Source organism: Coturnix japonica, chromosome 1 (genome assembly GCF_001577835.2).
Source record: "Coturnix japonica isolate 7356 chromosome 1, Coturnix japonica 2.1, whole genome shotgun sequence".
Taxonomy (NCBI): Eukaryota; Metazoa; Chordata; class Aves; order Galliformes; family Phasianidae; genus Coturnix; species Coturnix japonica.
The window spans coordinates 161,366,276-161,383,502 of record NC_029516.1 but is presented as its reverse complement, the minus strand read 5'-3'; the positions used below and the strand labels follow the sequence as shown (position 1 = coordinate 161,383,502).

General features: G+C 41.7%; 1 protein-coding gene across 1 annotated transcript; it reads right to left on the bottom strand.

The window, feature by feature from the left end:
* Window positions 1-1,047: 1,047 nt before the first annotated feature.
* On the bottom strand, window positions 1,048-16,924 carry SLC35F2 (solute carrier family 35 member F2). The gene is given in 9 exon segments (XM_015852232.2): window positions 1,048-2,385; window positions 4,671-4,825; window positions 5,489-5,541; window positions 6,331-6,487; window positions 7,707-7,866; window positions 11,606-11,733; window positions 12,283-12,458; window positions 16,547-16,714; window positions 16,716-16,924. Coding segments are annotated over 9 exon segments (1,410 nt in total). The 5' UTR covers window positions 16,910-16,924; the 3' UTR covers window positions 1,048-2,166.
* Window positions 16,925-17,227: the final 303 nt, after the last annotated feature.

Below are 17,227 nucleotides of genomic sequence, written 5' to 3'. Positions count from 1 at the left end.
GAGCTTCCAGATGATCTGTCACCTGTGATTCATTAACTGAATATTTACTTCCTCAGGAGAAATGCAGCTGTCACTTATGCTTTTAAGCAGTAAGTCTTTCTTAAAGAGCCTGTATCTGCTTCCTTCCTACCCACAGGACAGACAGTGCTCAGTCTAGCACCCATCCCATAGAGAGCAGGCTCCAGGACTCAGTGCCTTTTGCTTTGGACGCTGCAATTATAGGCTTCAAATACTTGTTCTGCCATGTGGACAAACAGGCAATGCAGCAAACACAATCACTTATTTTTTCCTTGATAAAACTCCTTTTCTTGACTGTAGGCAGTAAAGTAGGATGCCACGGACAACCACTTGTGGCCAGTCACTGCCCCAGCACAAAATGAGTGAGCAATGAGGAAAAGAGAAAGTTGTGTCTTTTTCTCCCCAGTATGATTTCCACGTCTTGCATGGAAATCTCTCTAAAAGACACTCAGATCAGGTAAAATCTCCTTGATCATAGCTGCAAAAACACCTGTGCACCCAGACCACGGGCTTGCTCCATTCCGAATACTGAGTGGCATTGCTGCAAAATTTGGCACATTTCATTGCTGAAGTTTGGACAATGTTCCAATTTGTAATGCACACACCAAACTGTTTTCATTAGATGGTTCAGTGACATTCAGTCACACCTCTGCTACAACCACATCTGCTGCCTCAGCCTTTCCCTCGCTGCACCACAATTCAGAGTATCTGTGTCAGTGCAATGGACCCCGCTGCTTTCCTGTGCATGCTTTCGTGCCATGCTGCATATGCAGCCCATCTCACCACCAGAGATACACAGCTGCTTCAGCAAACTCCAGAGATACTGAAATGCCACCCAGCGACCACAGAAAGAAAATGCAGCAAGATTGTGCTGCAGGCTTGTTTCACCTGGGATTCATCGCACCCAGTTTCAGCTGTATGGTGAATGGGAATGGTGGATTAGGTCTGTCATTAAAGAAATCATTGGGTAAAGAAAATGAAATAATGTAATTTTAAGCAATAACAGAAATTAGAGCTTAAAAAGTAAATAAACTGAGAGCCAGCTCTTCAGCTGCTGAAAACTTTATTCAGTGTTGCTCTGCACACCTGAACTGTATAGATCTATACAAAAACAGATCCTTACATTATTTTACTGATGTTAAAATTGCAGCTTCAAGTATTTTAATCATTTTACTGAAAATAAAAGGAAAGGGAGGAAAACTACCAATGGATCTCCTGAAAGCACACAACCTTTTGAAGATTGCATCATTACTATTGCAATGAGGATTGGCCGAGGCCTTCAGTTGTTTTATGAAATGCCACTTCTATGCAAATCTTTCAGCAGAAATGCGTCCCACTTCAGAGAGAACTTTGCTGCCAAGTGAACTTCATTTCAACCTTTTTTTTTGCTGTCTCATCCAGAAGAAATAAAATCAGTTCTTATGGAACAGAGAACTGACTTTGTCTCCTCCTCCTAGTGGCAGTGCACCAAACAGCAAAGCTGCTGGGAGAAAACATTACAAACACGCATACACAAGCTGCCCTAATAAAATAGAAAATAAAACAGTTGTTCTCTGCAGCAGCCCCAGCTGCAACAAAGAATGCAGCAATATGAAGAGACAAACATTTAGCTGGAATGTAAGACATGAATGCCTCCATTGGACAAATAAGGTACATCATCACATGGAAGGTGTGTGCACATAACATGCCTTACAGCACTTGATCCCATGAGTGGCTCCTGAAAGACATCGAGGGTTCCTGGCACTGAGATGTGGGAACCATGCAGCCCTCAGACAGCACCTTGCAGATTCAGGTCCCTAATGCAGTATAAAGCATATCTACTCCATTTAGCGACCTGCGAGCTTTCTTTGGCTTAGTTTTTCCTCCCCAAGCATTTGCTGTTAAGCTAATTAAGCATTTAAAAATAACAGTCTCTCACCTTGTAGAGACTCCACATAAATACTTTGTCTTCTTCAAAGGGCCAGATTTTCTGCAGGGGAAAATCAATATGGTTTTGCTGATTGAGGATCTGGCCTTTAAAGTTTATTCAGTGCATTAAAAACAGACCAGCACAACATATGCTCTGTCAGTAGAACAGTTCTCCAGGTTAATATTTATAGGAAATTTTGGCAATAAAATAAAAGCTCTGTTTTGAAAAGCTGCCATTTTTCAACCAGTGCTGACCACCACGGATTCTCCTTTCGTAAACTGTACGGCAACGGCTGGTGTTTCACTGTCATTTTCATCAAGCTTCAGAGCAGCATTGTCCAAGCCAGCACTGTGTGGCTGCGGCACAGTGGTGGGCTCTGCAGTCCGAGTTGGAGTGGAGCAATACAGGATGAAGCCCACCATGATGACGACAAAGGACAGGATATAAAGACCTGAAAACTGGCAGAGGAAAAAAGATGTGTTAAGTCTTTTCTCATGCAAAAAGGTGCAAATGCTACCTTCTTTTAAGAAGGCAAAAGCCACCCTTTCTCTTAGATATATTTTAATAAGCTTGATCACCATGCTCTATACTCAAGTCTGGAAATCAAAATTTACCAACTCCATTTACCGATGAACTCGAGCTGCTGTTTTCCTCTGCACCTCCTCCACAACACTATTGGGCAGGGGATATCTATGAATCTCAGCTAAAAGAACAAATAACCCTAACTGTGGTGATACCTAAGGGAAGCTTTTATACATGTGAAAGCTAGAATGCTGCTCCCCAGAGAATTTTATTTCATCACAAATATTTTACCTCCTGTTAAGAAATAAACCTCTCCCTCCTACTACAAGTCACCAAAGCATCTGGCTCTCTGCACAACTCAACCATCTGCAGGGCCAAGTAAGCGGAACCAAAACTGGTTTGCTCTCTACATCCAGCAAGTCCTTGAAGAGAGGATGATGGCAGCAGCTTTTACAAGGTGGGTGTCTGTATGTCTTACTGCAAGTGAGGAGTTACTGTGAGAGTTAAGGACATGAACTGCTGAGGTACGTCAGGCATTTGATTCACTGTCACTTGCTTGCCTGTTGAAAGTCAAACAACTGCCAAGATTCATCCACCTTGAAAGGAAAATCAATGCTTTCTTCATAATACCAGATTCAATAATACAAAGTGCTCAAGTTACATGCAGCCAAGAACATTTTTTTCATCAAGTTTGTGAAAATCTTCTGCACTGCCATTGCCAAACCACAGGTAAAGAAGTGAGATGATGTACATCGAGCATCTTCAGAGAAATACAGAATTGCAGCAGTTGGAAGGGACCTCTGGAAATCATCTAGTCCAACTCCCTGCTAAAGCAGGTTCCCTACAGTAAATTGCAGTACTCCCTATTTTCAACACAGCCTGCAAAATCCCAAAACGTACCCACCCAAATCTCATCAGCTTCCTAAGATTTCCTTGAAAAATATGTTATATTAGTCAAGCAGCAAAGCTGGATGAAGTGAATGGAACTGAAATAGCAGTAGACTGATCCCAAAAGAGACTGAGGGAACCACAATTAACTCACTTGAGGTGTTACTGGAAGACTGTAACTCCATCTAGTGTCAGCATTTTCAGTTTACTCTTTGCAAAGGAGTTTACTCAATAAAAATATTTGGAGACCTTAGATAACATCTCTTGAGGGTTGTGGTGTTATTATTGCTCCCTTTTTTGGCTGCTTCATTGTTTCTAAACACAGGTGAAAGTTCATATTTTTCCAAAATATATTTTTGGAAGTGACTGAAAGGATATTTTTATTTCTTAAAATGTAAGTACAGTTCATTTCCTACATTCATCTACAAAAGATGCTCTGTAGTTTTGGGCAGTTTGAAGAAAGTTTTGCAACCCAAAACATAGAAGAAAGCTGAGCTAAAAGTCTCCTGAAAATTAAAATCTAGCTGTCATTGGGTCTTACCATTCCAAAACTGGTTCTCCATAATGCTGAAGAGAAAGTAACCACATACAAATTAACTATCTTAAGCAAAGTTCACAAGCTTCTCATTAAGCCCCTTTAGTCACTGACTGACTGATCTGATTATTCCAATTGCTGTAATTTGCTATGTTCCCACAAGAGATTCCAGATGGAAAGTGTTGGGTGGGATGAAATGTTTTCAGCGCTGTCATTAAGCCTGAACAGACACTGCAAAATGTATTGCAGGGAGCAGTACAAGTGATTGCCTTTTGGACAGCAACCAGAATAATCTATTTGCTTTTTTCTGTGTTTCAGTTCCTTTAGTCACCCCTCAGCAGCATTGAGAGCTTGAGTCTTCTCCTTGTTAGTCTGTAATGAACACAATACATTTCTAAAAGAAAATATTGATTTATGGAAATCAAGCCAAACTGCTACTCTTTCAGAACAGTCAGATTCAAACCCTTTCTTTAAGATGCTTGGAGAGATGAACCAAATCAACCACAGAGCTCTGCACAGGGAGCATGGCAAAAACTCTACCACTTAACATTGGGAAATTATTATTCTCTCTCAACAAACACACATATCCCATGAAGTGTGAAACTCTTTCGAAACATCACTTAACTGCCTAATGGTGCAATGCTGGGTAATTAACTATGAGTCCTGACTGACATCTGTCAATGATGACTGATACAAGCTATAGAAATTTACAACTGCAAACAAATGTTCAAGGGCTTGTAAAATGCTTTATCCATATTTTTGGAATAAAAACAAACTATAGCAAGAGAAAATACTTACTTTATAGTAAAACAAGAAGAGTCCAAAGAAAAGACTGTAGAGGTCTGCAGTAAGAATGCCCAAGTTGACCGAGGTTGCACTCGTAACTTTAATCACTACTGGCATGAAGCTGTACAGCCCAAACATACACAGGGCAAATACGATGAACAGTAATGCTAAAAAAAACAAAACAAAATGACAGCTTACTCCTCAGGCAGAGAATAATAATCTTAAAGATCACTGATGTTCATCAGATGTTTCAAAACTCTACATGTTTATCTTTCAGGATAAGGACCGCTAAAATACAAGTAAATGTCAATTTAAGAAACACAACAGAAGTTCTTCTCTTCTAAGACCACCCAGTACTGCAAAAACAATTGTATCTATGCAAGATTGTGCTTGTTCTTCCCTAGTTAACCCGACAGCTGTCTGAAGACATTCAGAGTCACGTTTCCTATTAACAGTTCTGTTGAGATCAAAACTTGTCACAAAACCAATTCCCCCAGTACATAGGAGATATGTACATAGTACCTGTCCTTCACATAGGAAGGATAACAGAAAAATATTGCAAAGTTCCAGTGCCAAACAAGTCTCTGATTAGATGATCTGGAGGAAAACGCAAAATCTGATCTCAAATTTTCACGTTCAACCCTACACATCTTTTGTCTTTGCTTCTTTGCTGAGTGCTTCAAAGTTCACAGAAAATAAATTTCTGACAAGAGAACAGGAATGTTGCTCAAAATCCTGAGAAATAAAATGAAAACACCAGCGTGTCAAATCTAAATGATTATCATTTTTTTCAGTGTTCTGAAATGCACATCATTTTGCCATACACATACCAATTTTCCAGTTCCACTGAATTTTCATTATATCCTTGTGTTCAAGAATGGCTCTAGAATTAGAGAAGAGATATAACAAGTGAAAAATAAACACACCTTCTTGCATTCCAGTAGCGAAGTTAACGAGCAGAATACATAGGAAACATTTTGATTTGCAATCCCTCAATTTATGTTTTAAATGTTTTTGAATGGCACTAACTCCAACATCTCACAAGTCTGAAAAAAAGACTTGAAAACTAAAGTGCCTGAAAGTCAAGAGCACTTTTATTTCATTCTTATGCCTTCTTCACAGGCTTTTTCATCCTTCAGAGATTTACTTTTATTTCATATACCATTTGAGGAAATCATTAACTATAATGATGAGAAATGAAGAACATAAAATTCATTAGTTAGGCTTAAGTGCATGTGGTCTATTATAGTTATTTTTAAGAGTATGCATGGCTTCATTTTAAACTGTAGTTTAATACAGAAGACCTCTAACGATTACGTCCTAAACCTTTCCACAAAGAAAAGCCATTAAGAAATATGTTCCTGCAAGCAGTCTTCAGTGTACTGCATGTCCTCATGAAGGTCAACAAAACTGAAAATAAAGCCAAGTATCATATGTATTCAGTTGCAGGAGCTGAGCTTTAGAATTGCTGTAATAACAGCAGAGCAAATAATAAGGATACAAAACGAATGCTGATCAGCAACAAAAACAAAATTCAAATAGAAGGAGTCCCATGTAGACCAAATGGACAGGCAACAAAGAACTAATTTAACAACAACATCATTTCATTGAAGACAAGCAATCATCTGTAGAATAGTCTTAATTAGTTTTAAAATAAATATTAGATCCTTACAGCTGTAGACCGCTGATAATAGTCCCAAACAAGCCCACCATTCCTAGAAACTCGACTCTGCTCAGATTTTTCACAATGTATTCCTCACTCACATTAGATATGGCATACAAAGAAGCACCCAGAAGAACTAAGACATCTCCAATCACCACGTCACTTCCTGTACAGAAATATTAATCCACAATAAGGGCAATGCTGCAAACACTTTTTTAAAAACAATTTTCCTTAAATAGACAAGCAAACGTATCTCCAAGCACCTATTTTCTTAGCAAGTAGGGAGAAAGAAAATGTCTATGTGCAAGCAGGTTGTTGGCTGACCTTGCTAACTGCTCGTACCTCTGGTATAGTCTGGAAAGAGCTGAGCTTGATACCTACCAAGCCACTGCTGTACAGTGTGGTCCAGTTCTGCTTCTGCAAACATTTGGCAGTAAAACTGAAGAAAAGTCCAGGTTAGAGATGCTCTACACTTTTCTGAGTATCACTCCTGATTTTGCCATAAACACATCTGTTATTTGAGTGCGACCTGGACTGGCTTTCAGGTTTATGGTAGATCTAAGTAGTTACTCTAGATGGGTGGTAGCGTGTGTCATGCTGTGCTGTGTGTGTACGATGCAAGTGGGGACTCACTGTAATACAACGGTTATCAATAAATGCCATCATGCATCAGCTATTCTGCAACAGCTATTGCTGTTGTTTAAAACCTTGAATTGATTTCCAACTTCCTTCCCTAAGCCAGCTGGCAACCACTGCAAAGATATATCTGCAATATCACAGTATCACAGTCTTGTGTGGGTTGGAAGGGACCGAATATGAGGATAACCAACAGTAACAACACGCAAGTCACTGAGTAATGCTCGGGTGTCCAGCAGGGCAAAGAGTATTTTTCTCCCTTGGGGCCAAGATATTTGTGTCACACAGAATTAAAGCTTAACCTGAATTTATCTTTCTACCTTGCCTAAAGCAGTGGTCCCAGAATAATGCCAAAAAGGCATAGCTTTACACTGCCTGATGATGGTAATGATACTTTCCTGTCCTGCTATTTGCACACATAGAAAGCTGCACATTAGAAAAAGTCTGCTCATAGGAAATTAAGATAAGGTCTGTAGGGAGAGGAGACATCTTTTCCTCAGACCATCTCACATGTGAAATGAACACGATTTCAAGAATAAGGCCTTTCATTAGGTCTGATAAACAGCAATGAAATTTAGCACCAGCATTTCCCTTTTAACCCCAGTTTATAAGCAAAGAAAATTTCACAGCTCCACATGACATAACACTACACCCATCGCCCCTGCATTTGCTTCCCTTCCTCATTTGCAAGTTGGATCACTGTGGAAGCCATGACCCCATTTTTCCCTGTGCAATTCAGAATTCCTTACCTTCACTGTCCTGCCTCCCTGCCAAAATGTCAGCACCCACCATTGTTCCGACACCCAGCAAGCAGACGGCAACCGCGATGAAATGGATCAGCCGGTACCTTGCACGGAGAATGAACCAGGACAAAGCCATCAGCACAGGAATCCCAAAACAATCCAGGAGCTGTGTACACAGAGAATTAAGATGCTTAAGTTCATGCACTCCACAGCAAGCAATGACACTGACTTCTGTTTCCTTTCTTCATTACTCCCTTCCTGTGTGTTCCTCTACTCTTATACATCTTTGCCTCATTCATGCTGTGCCTATTTCTCCCTTGTCACTGTGGAAAAAAACTAAACAAGAGTTAGCTGTATACTTAATGCAGAAAAATGAGTAGCTGCATTAAATGGACATAATGCTCCAGAATAACCTAATAACATCAAGAACATTCAGCTAAACATAATTGGTCTAATATTTAATTAACAAAATAGACACTGTTTCCTAATTTGACTACAGAAAAATGAAGTGGATTTTCTGACCTGCCACAGTTGAGTTGAGTGCCATACATTAGGGACCAGGTTATAGCAGAACATGTAGTTAGCCTTCCAAAGTCTGCTCACAAATTAGTCTTAAACCCTTAAAACCTAGCCTCCTAAAAACCAGTGCAAAGGATGAGGGCCACGTCACTAGGACCATGGTAGAAACATTACAAATAAAGGCAAGAGCCAGCAATCCTACCATGGCCAGCTTTGGCCAGCTTCTACCTACAACCATACTCTAGCGTTTATTAGTTCAGCCACTGCCCATAAGGATTTTAACAAAACAGACTCGATAAAGCCTTGCAAGCTTGAACTTTCATAGCTACAAATATTAAAGCCTTACCAGCACAGCATTAAAGAGGTTGTTACAGATTAAACCTTAATGGCGCTCCCTAATCCTTCCATGTATTTGTCTTTGTTCTTTGGACCATCTCCAGCTTGTCCAGCTTGAGAGGTGTGTAAAGGAACAGGCACTTGCCCAGGATGTATTATCAGATGTTAGAACCACACAAGTTGTGATACATCATACCACATACTTCAGTGCAACTTTGCTCTATTGAAAAAGTAATATTCCTTGAGCTTCTACACTTTTCTCTATCACACCCTTTGTTAGGCTCGAAAAACAAAACAAGGAATAAATCAACTTATCAACAACAAAGAAAAGCCCTATGATCATCTGGTACTTCCTCCTAATTTGACTTTTTTGACCAGTATCAAGAAGAGTCATTTATCTGTTTCAACAGCGAGAACTGTTCAGCTCTCATAACACAAGATTTTCTAATGCTCTTTTCTTCACAGGATCAAGATCAAAGAGGTGCAACATCACAATGAATTGTGACAATGGAACTGTTTAAAAGAATAAAGTTTATTTATTCAGGCTTTATGACATTTATAGTAGTACCACGGTACTGACTACGACTGTCAGTAGAGCCTCAGCAGAATCACCTTACTCAATCTCAGCCTATATTTTTACATGGGGGAGGGAAACAGTGTTGATTTAATTTATGAGCGTTTTGACCCAAGTCTGGCTTTGGCCTCACTGTTTATAGGAAGGTTTTAAGGGTAGAGTGAGTAAATCATTAAAAGATGTTTTAATACATGGTTAATCAATTATCAGACTGTGGGAGGTCACTGGTTTGTTATAACTGCTGGCTCCAGGCAGCTCTGACTAAAGCTAAAAGGCTAAAGCCAAGCAGCTCACTCTGCACATTCCGCCTCATGGTTCCCAACAGGCAGATTAGGTTCCTGCTGAATGCCAAGCACCCAGACTGTATTTTCTCCTGTTGAGGTTCACACTCTTCCACAAACTGATATTCACCTATAAAATTTCTCCACCTGAATTATCAACAGAGAAAATGCTAGTTGTGCCTAATAGCTGTTTGACAACACAAACCTGTAACTACACTGCCTGTGTTTCACTATGAAACATAGTCATACAGCAATAAAGCCACGTCCTCCCTCCAGCCTGGAGCACACCAACACCGAGGAAGTCTCAGCCACAGCCCAGCAGGAGTTCCAGCTGTGCACCAAAGTCTTTTTCTGTATTTACAGAGAAAGGAAAGCTGCCATCCTGATATTATCTCTAAAAACCTTCCCAACCCCTCCCTACAATGCTGGCATTTCATGACTAAAGGAAAACCAGGTGGGTTTGTTTTTTTTCCTGTGTTTGTGTGAACACATGGAAGCCCCTTGCTGAGCGGAAACCTATCTTTGAACAAAAAGATTGAGCTAAGGGGAAGCTCCAGCCAGACAGAACTTTTATAGTAATTAAACTGCATTCAGGAAGGTCTTGAATACTCCTGCTTTACTCTTGCACCCTCTGAGCTTCCATTTACAGCCACTACTGAAGCCAGAGGCTCTGAACCACAGATTCTAATGTAACTGCAGAAGAGCTGGCTGCTGACAGCAAATGCCTTGCACAGTAGCAAACTACAGGCTTTTTTGTCTTGAATCTCATTTCTGACAGTGATGGGAACCTGGTAACTTCAGAAAATGTGCAAGAAACCTGACTGCAGCTGGTAGTTATAGCAAATTCACAATCACTGACCTGGCACTTGAAGCACCAGTCTGGAGATTATCACATGCACATCTAGTAAATGTTTGAATCTGGCAGTTGGGACTCGATGACCCACTGTAGCTATTCTTCCTTACTGTCTATGAACGATATCGTGGGAACAGCTTTACTGCTTCTGAGAAAGATCAAAGTCCTGGCTTTTTCAGCTGTAAAGTGTATGATCAAATGGCATCTCAATTATCAGCTTAGCTTGATCTTGATCCTGAAACAAGCCATTCTTAAGACTGTAATTTCTGAGGCATTATTTGTAAGTAAATTAAAGACTTAATGAGCCATAATACATAATTATGAAGTGGCAATGCCACAAGAATAACCCGTAAGGCACATTACTATTCCTTTAACAGTACAAGAAAACACTACTACAGCTCTCTAAAGGGAGCCCATACCACAGGCTTTTATTGCTTTATTGGTATTTCTTTTAAATATTAACCCTTGTTACTTTGACTCAAGAACATTGATACCTACACATTCCTTTTCAACTAACAGCTAATTTTGTACGATACATTATGCCTTTACTTAAGTAAATGGGGCCAGGACATGAGCCACAGATCCACCATCATTGTTAAGAGCAGGCATAGGCTGGCACAGCCCCATCACCTTCCACTCTTCCTTCTGCACTGTCCCCTCCCTTATCCTAGCAGAAATAGTTCATGTCTGTGGAGAGTGGCAAAATCTGCTGCCACAGACCCGTTACTATTTTAGAACAGATGCGGCCTCGTGCAACAATGAAGTACCAAGCAGTGGCACTGCTGAGGAGATGACTGTTGACTGATATTTTGGCACACTGACCTCCCTCCCATCTTATAGTGAGTGTTCTGAAGTGCCACAGCCAAAAGCCACAGTGCTGGCCCCTCTCTGCATGCTCAGAAACACCAGCTGACTTCCAATATGTCCTCACATGTGGGATTACATCTTGCAAAGCTTCCCACTGCTTCTGGGCAGATCTGCCTCACTCCCATCATACAGAGCCCAAGCTGAGCCAGTGTTATCCGGTCTTAAATCTTTATATTGTATCATTAAAAAAAAGAACCCTGAGTGGCTGTCAGCAAAATCTTAGAAGTGCTTTCTATCAAAATAATTAGAGTTCAGCTCAAGATTTGGCACTGGGTAATATCAGCCAATTTTCTCCGCTTCCTGGAAATGTTACTCATGATGCAGGATGCTCTTCTCTGTACTGCAGAGAAAATAGATATTGAAAGGCTTTTTCAGGCTTAAATAGCTTCCATGTCTGTCCTGCGAATCTCATTTCAGAAATGAATCCAAAACCGCAATCAAAGCAGAAGTTCAAAATAGAGATAGCAGTGCTTACCTGTACACTTGTGAGAGTCGTGTATTGGTAGGCTTTTACAATCGTGTAATTGGCCTCAACATCAGCCAGTCCCAAAAGAATATACTTCCACCACCTCTGCTTCAGAATTTGAAGAAGACTGTCACCGCCTGTTTAGAAGACAGCAGCAGTCAATGTGTTTCTTTCAAATCAAATATTGCACAGGAATCTTGCTCTTAAGAAGTGTAAGTAATACTGTGATGTTGAATTTGGGTTGCATCTGCTGAAGGAAAGTATAACAAAAGTAAAATATAGCCTGGGAGAAGACCATAGAAATGGTGAAAAGCACAGACATTGTTCCAAAGAAATTATATATATAAACTGGGAATGTTTAAAGAATAAATTAATACAACATAGCAACAATATTAAACAGGCTCTCACTAAGAATTTATTTTTTTTTTTACAACAATGCCTATTTTCTCCTAATATGACACAGGACTTGAAATCAAAATGAACAATACAAAACAAATATGAAGTGAAAGCAAGTTATGTGCACATTTAACAATGAAATTCACTCCCATATGTTATCGCAAGCAGTAATTTCAGCAGGACCTTATAAAAAGCTAGGCCAAGCATTGACTAAGTTCTGTAGTTTCAAACTGTAGGGGAAAAAAGAATTAAACAATGAAGCAGAATCTTTCATCCCGCATTTTACATACCAGTCCTAAATGCCAGCATTGTCGTATAAACTAGAAGAAGCAAAGAATAGTTGATAAAGCTTTGAAACATTGGAGTATTCACTTGGTAATGTTCTGCCAAGTACTGGCTTGTAACAGCAGTCCCACAGATAAACAAGGACAGCATCTGGCCCAGAAGTATGGTTTTCAAAATATACCTGTAAATATAAAAGACAACAAAGTAAGCTTAGAATTAAACATTCCAACTTATATATATATAATTATTTTACAGGGGAAAATGTTCTTCCATTGCACCAGCAAGCAGTGCTGTGTCTATACTGAAGGTCTCAACCACATGACAGCCAGCAAAAGTTGGTGAGGCTGGCCCAAATCAGCTACTAAAGACTGCAATCCACCTGCAAGCATCTCCACACTACTCAGCTGGGCAGGTTCAGCACAATGAAAAATCTATTCTCATCACAAAAGATCTTGAGTTACACCTCCTATCCTCCACTGCCTCATCTCAGCTTTGGTCACCAGGAATCTGCAGTGTGAAGAGTGGCACAACAGTTATCTCAGAAGAGACTTGAGCCTTTGCAAGTGAGTTGAGTCCCTAAGATGAGCAGCACTATGGAAATACAAAAGCATCAGTACTTACTATGGATTTTTTCTGCTATAATTTGTTACATTCTGGTGCAGCTGAGGATGGAGTTAAGAGCACAACTGTCCAACAATCATGCTAGCTTCCTAAAGTGCAATCCACAGCCAGGGGAAAAGAAAAGCTCACGCTCTTTCAATAGAAATTCCTCACATAATATAAAATGACTATCCTAGGTGCTCCTAGACAGAGAGCCGTGCAAAGCTTACTGTATATCCTTTTCTTGCCATTGAAGCTATGCAGAGTCCTACCACCCTATTCACGGTGTGCACACTCACAAGTAATGTAGAGCAAGATCACCTCGGTGCTGTATTACCTGCTTGGGTCTGTCCACCTCTTAATTTGTTTACTCTGAAGACTACCAATGAAATTTATCTGGCTGCATAACACAGCAAATTTCTTACTACAGAGTAATTGAGCAAGGAAAGAGCATCTCATTAGGATTCTACGTCTACCCCGTGCCCACAGCTCTCTGCTGACAACAAACAGCAAGTCAATACAGACACGCTACCAGAAATTAATACCAATCATTGGTTTTTTTCCAACTTGTGTGACTTGAATGTAGTAATTACCATGTAACCCAGCTATGATGTGCAATCCAGCTATGATGCGATCCAGCTACAATGTGCAATCCAGCTGCCAATGTCATCTATAAGAAGGGTGTGTACTGGGGAGCCAAAGCCAACTCAAACCATGCCTCCCACACAACATGACTTCTTTGCATTGATTAAAATTCAGCTGCATGGAACTCATTTTCAGTTCAGCTTGATCTCAAAGTTCACCTGACTTTAAAAATGCTGCTGAATACCCTTTTTTTCCAAACCCACTTAGTTAAGACAGTGATGTCCAGTGGTACTCCACTTCCAAGATAGACAAGTACCACATTTTGCTACAGCTCGCTTCAAGCCCCCCAGTAGTAGTGCAGATCCACACTGCAAGTTTATCTTAGTACAACCTTGTAAGGTTCAGTGAAGTGTGAATGCTTCATTCTGGTGCATGATAGAGCAGCCTCATCTTCAGCACTCTCAATGCTGAAGTAAGCAGAGACTATGTTTCAGCTAGAATTTTATTGTGACTACTTTGTAGCACAGAAGTAACAGTACACACTGCTGTAAGGCATACTTATGTAAGGAGTGATTGCTGAAAAAAAAATAAAAAGAAAAATAATATGTATCTGTGAAACTACCCTTGCATCTCCCAGACATCTGCACTTCTCTATAGCAGAGGTCTCCATATGCAGCATTTCGGCACACTGGATAACAATCATGCTTCAGCAAGAAGAAAATCTACTGCCAATCAAATCTGACAACGATTCTGGCTTCAACTACCACTTACTAAAACCAGCAGGATTCTCAATAGGGCTGACCCTCAGCTATACTAACAACTAAGTTTCTCCAGCTTAAAGCACCCAAGGAATTATGTTTTCCCATTGTTACCATGGGAAGAGCAGCAGAGCTGTTCACTTGGTGGCTGCCAGATCAGCAATGATTGCTATGTAGTTAATGTACGCCAAGGCACTCCTACTGCACGTCCCCCTACAGCACTGAAGGTGAATGCAAGGCAGGGTCACTCTCACTGCCTCACTCTTTATTTTTCTCTTACTCATGGATTTTCATGCCAAAATGAGTTTCTTCAAACTCAGGAGCCATCAGCACAATCCCAGTGCTCAAGGCAGAAGTCCAACACAGTAAGTCTACCCACATGGAACATGTGCTCCAGTGCTTTCCTTGTTCCGCATGAGTTCAGTGCCCACCAAACTTTCACAGCAAATTAGATAAAACACCCTTACACAAAGTGCTTTGTCCTCTGCCAAATTTCAGGGTAAAATTCAAATCCTATTGGCTACATTTTGCAGGACAACTTCTTATCAGGAAAACACGTGCAAGACATATATTTCCATTCATTTCACGATAAAGCTATTGATTAATGTGACTCTTATTAATAATTCATCAGGTTGGATTTGTTTGTGTTTTTTGGTGTTTTTTTTTTAAACATTATTAATAATTAACTCTTCCATGCTAGAAATTGGTCTTTTTTAATGCATTGGTAAGGACTAAATCACTCTGGACTCTGATGATGCAAAGTGATCTGAGACAGCCTTTTAGTTATACTTTGTTTTTTGTTGGTGGTGTGGGCTCTTTTATGTTGTTGCCAGAGTTTTTAGCTTCGTGTTCATTTGTTGGGTAGTTGTTTCTGTTTTGTTTTGCTGGGCTTTTTTGTTTGTTTGGTTTGGCATTTTTACACTACTTGGCAAGTGGTGATTCAGTTATCACTTCACCTCTCCCTTTAGAATCATAGGCTGATTTAGGTTGGAAACAACAGTCTAAGATCACCAAACCAATACACTGTCAGGCCATATAACCTGATTATTCCTATAAGACGCTGAGAGTCATTTTGGGAACAAGTGAAGATTTGGCACAGAGTGCTCTCCATGGCCACTGCTGCCCCAGCCCACTTGGCAAGCAGCTCTCAGCAACATAAGATGAAACATATTCAGTTCATATATGAGAAAGGTAAAGAAACTGTAACAGGGCCACTGCTAACTTTTATTGGATATTATTTTAATAAACTCTAATTTTAATATGATTCCCTCCTCCCCCCCCAAATAAATAAATAAATAAATGCCACTATTCAGAAATTAAAAACTGTATTGATGCCACCAGTTAAACAGCAGCAGGTAAAGATTGGCAACACACCTCACATAGAGCCTTTACCTGCATTTCAGCTTCAGCTACTGAACCCTTCCTGAACGAGGGAAACAGAAAGGAGAGAGACCTTTGCTTGAACAGCCTCACACTGTTACCTGAATTGGTACAGGAAACATGAGTGCAGGATGAAACCTGTTTCATTACGATGAGCTGAGGAGAAAAATGGTTTCTCCAGTGTCAACCTTTTCAGTATTTCAATGTTCTGCTTTGAAACTGAGGTCAATTAATTTGTACAAGGCAATGAACTGGAGGGGAAAACATCAACAAAGTCCATTTAATCTACTGTATGTGTTAAACCTCTGTATCACTCTGGCCTCTAAATCTCAAATGGCTGAGGCTGCAACCACATAGAAAAGAAATTAAAACTCAATTCAGTAGCACAGAGAAGCCCTTGGAGAAGGCAGCCAGGGCTTTATTTTCTTTGAAGCAGCATCCAGACTGAGACAATAGAGCCCTCTGGCAACACCACCACTACCTGTGAGATTACTGAGCAGCTCCTACTAGTTCCATCTTGCTTTTTGGAGCAAGAAATGCAGGAGGAACAGAAAACTTGTAGACAGAAAAGAGAGCCAGGTTTCACCGTCTGGAGTAGGTCTGTACTCGACCCGCAGCACCGGTAAAGCATTGAGAAACTGGAGGAAAGCAAGCAGTGCAGGCATTGCACGTGTCCCTGCACTATGTAAGTGATACACATCAGTGGGACTCAGCCCCGAGCTGATTCCGGAGACCAGAGGAAGGGGAGCTCTGTCCTTCTAGACTCCACACTTACTCTCGGCTATTTGGTTCTGTTACCTTCTTCCCTCCCGCGCACACCGCCGGCTCCCTGCCCGTTCGCCCTCCCGACCCAGAGCTCCCAGCCCATCGGCACAAGCGCATCCCGGCCGCGTTACCGGGCCGGTTCCTCCTGGCTATGAGCCCGGCTCCACGTGGACTCACTCACCATGTGCACAGCTTGTCTCGTAGCAGCGCCAGCAGCCGGCGCGGAGCGGGAGGGGCGATGCCGGGCGGCGGCGGCGCCTCGGCCCCAGCAGCGGCCTGAGCGGCAACCGCAGCGCCAGCCTCTGCGGCGCCGGCCGCCTCCATAGCGCCGCCGGCCTCAACCCCGCAACGCCACAACGAAGCGAGAGCAGCGGTAACACAGCCCGACCAGGGGCAGGAAGGGAGGAGCCGCCGCCTGCAGCTCAGCGGAGCTTTGTGCCCGCCGAGGGGCCGCCCCTGGGAGGGGCATGGCTCGGACCGGGAGCTCCCGGCGGCTCCACAGCCCCGGCTGGCCTCCACTCCTGAGGGGCGGCCCGAGTCCCATCCTTGCTCAGTCCCAGCAGTTGCCTCAGGCCTTCACCCTTTGATTTTACCCAGATTCTACACAGCCGTGAGCTCCTCTAAGCCTTCAGTCTTCTGAAGCCTTCTCAGCTCGGCAGAGAAGGACCTGGGGGTCCTGATGGACGAAAGACTCAACATGAGCCAGCAGTGCGCTCTGGCAGCCCGGAAAGCAAATGGGATCCTGGGCTCCATCAGGAGAGGGGTGGTCAGCAGGGATAGGGAGGTGATTGTCCCTCTCTACTCTGCTCTTGTGAGGCCCCATCTGGAGTACTGTGTCCAGGTGTGGAGCCCTCAGTACAAG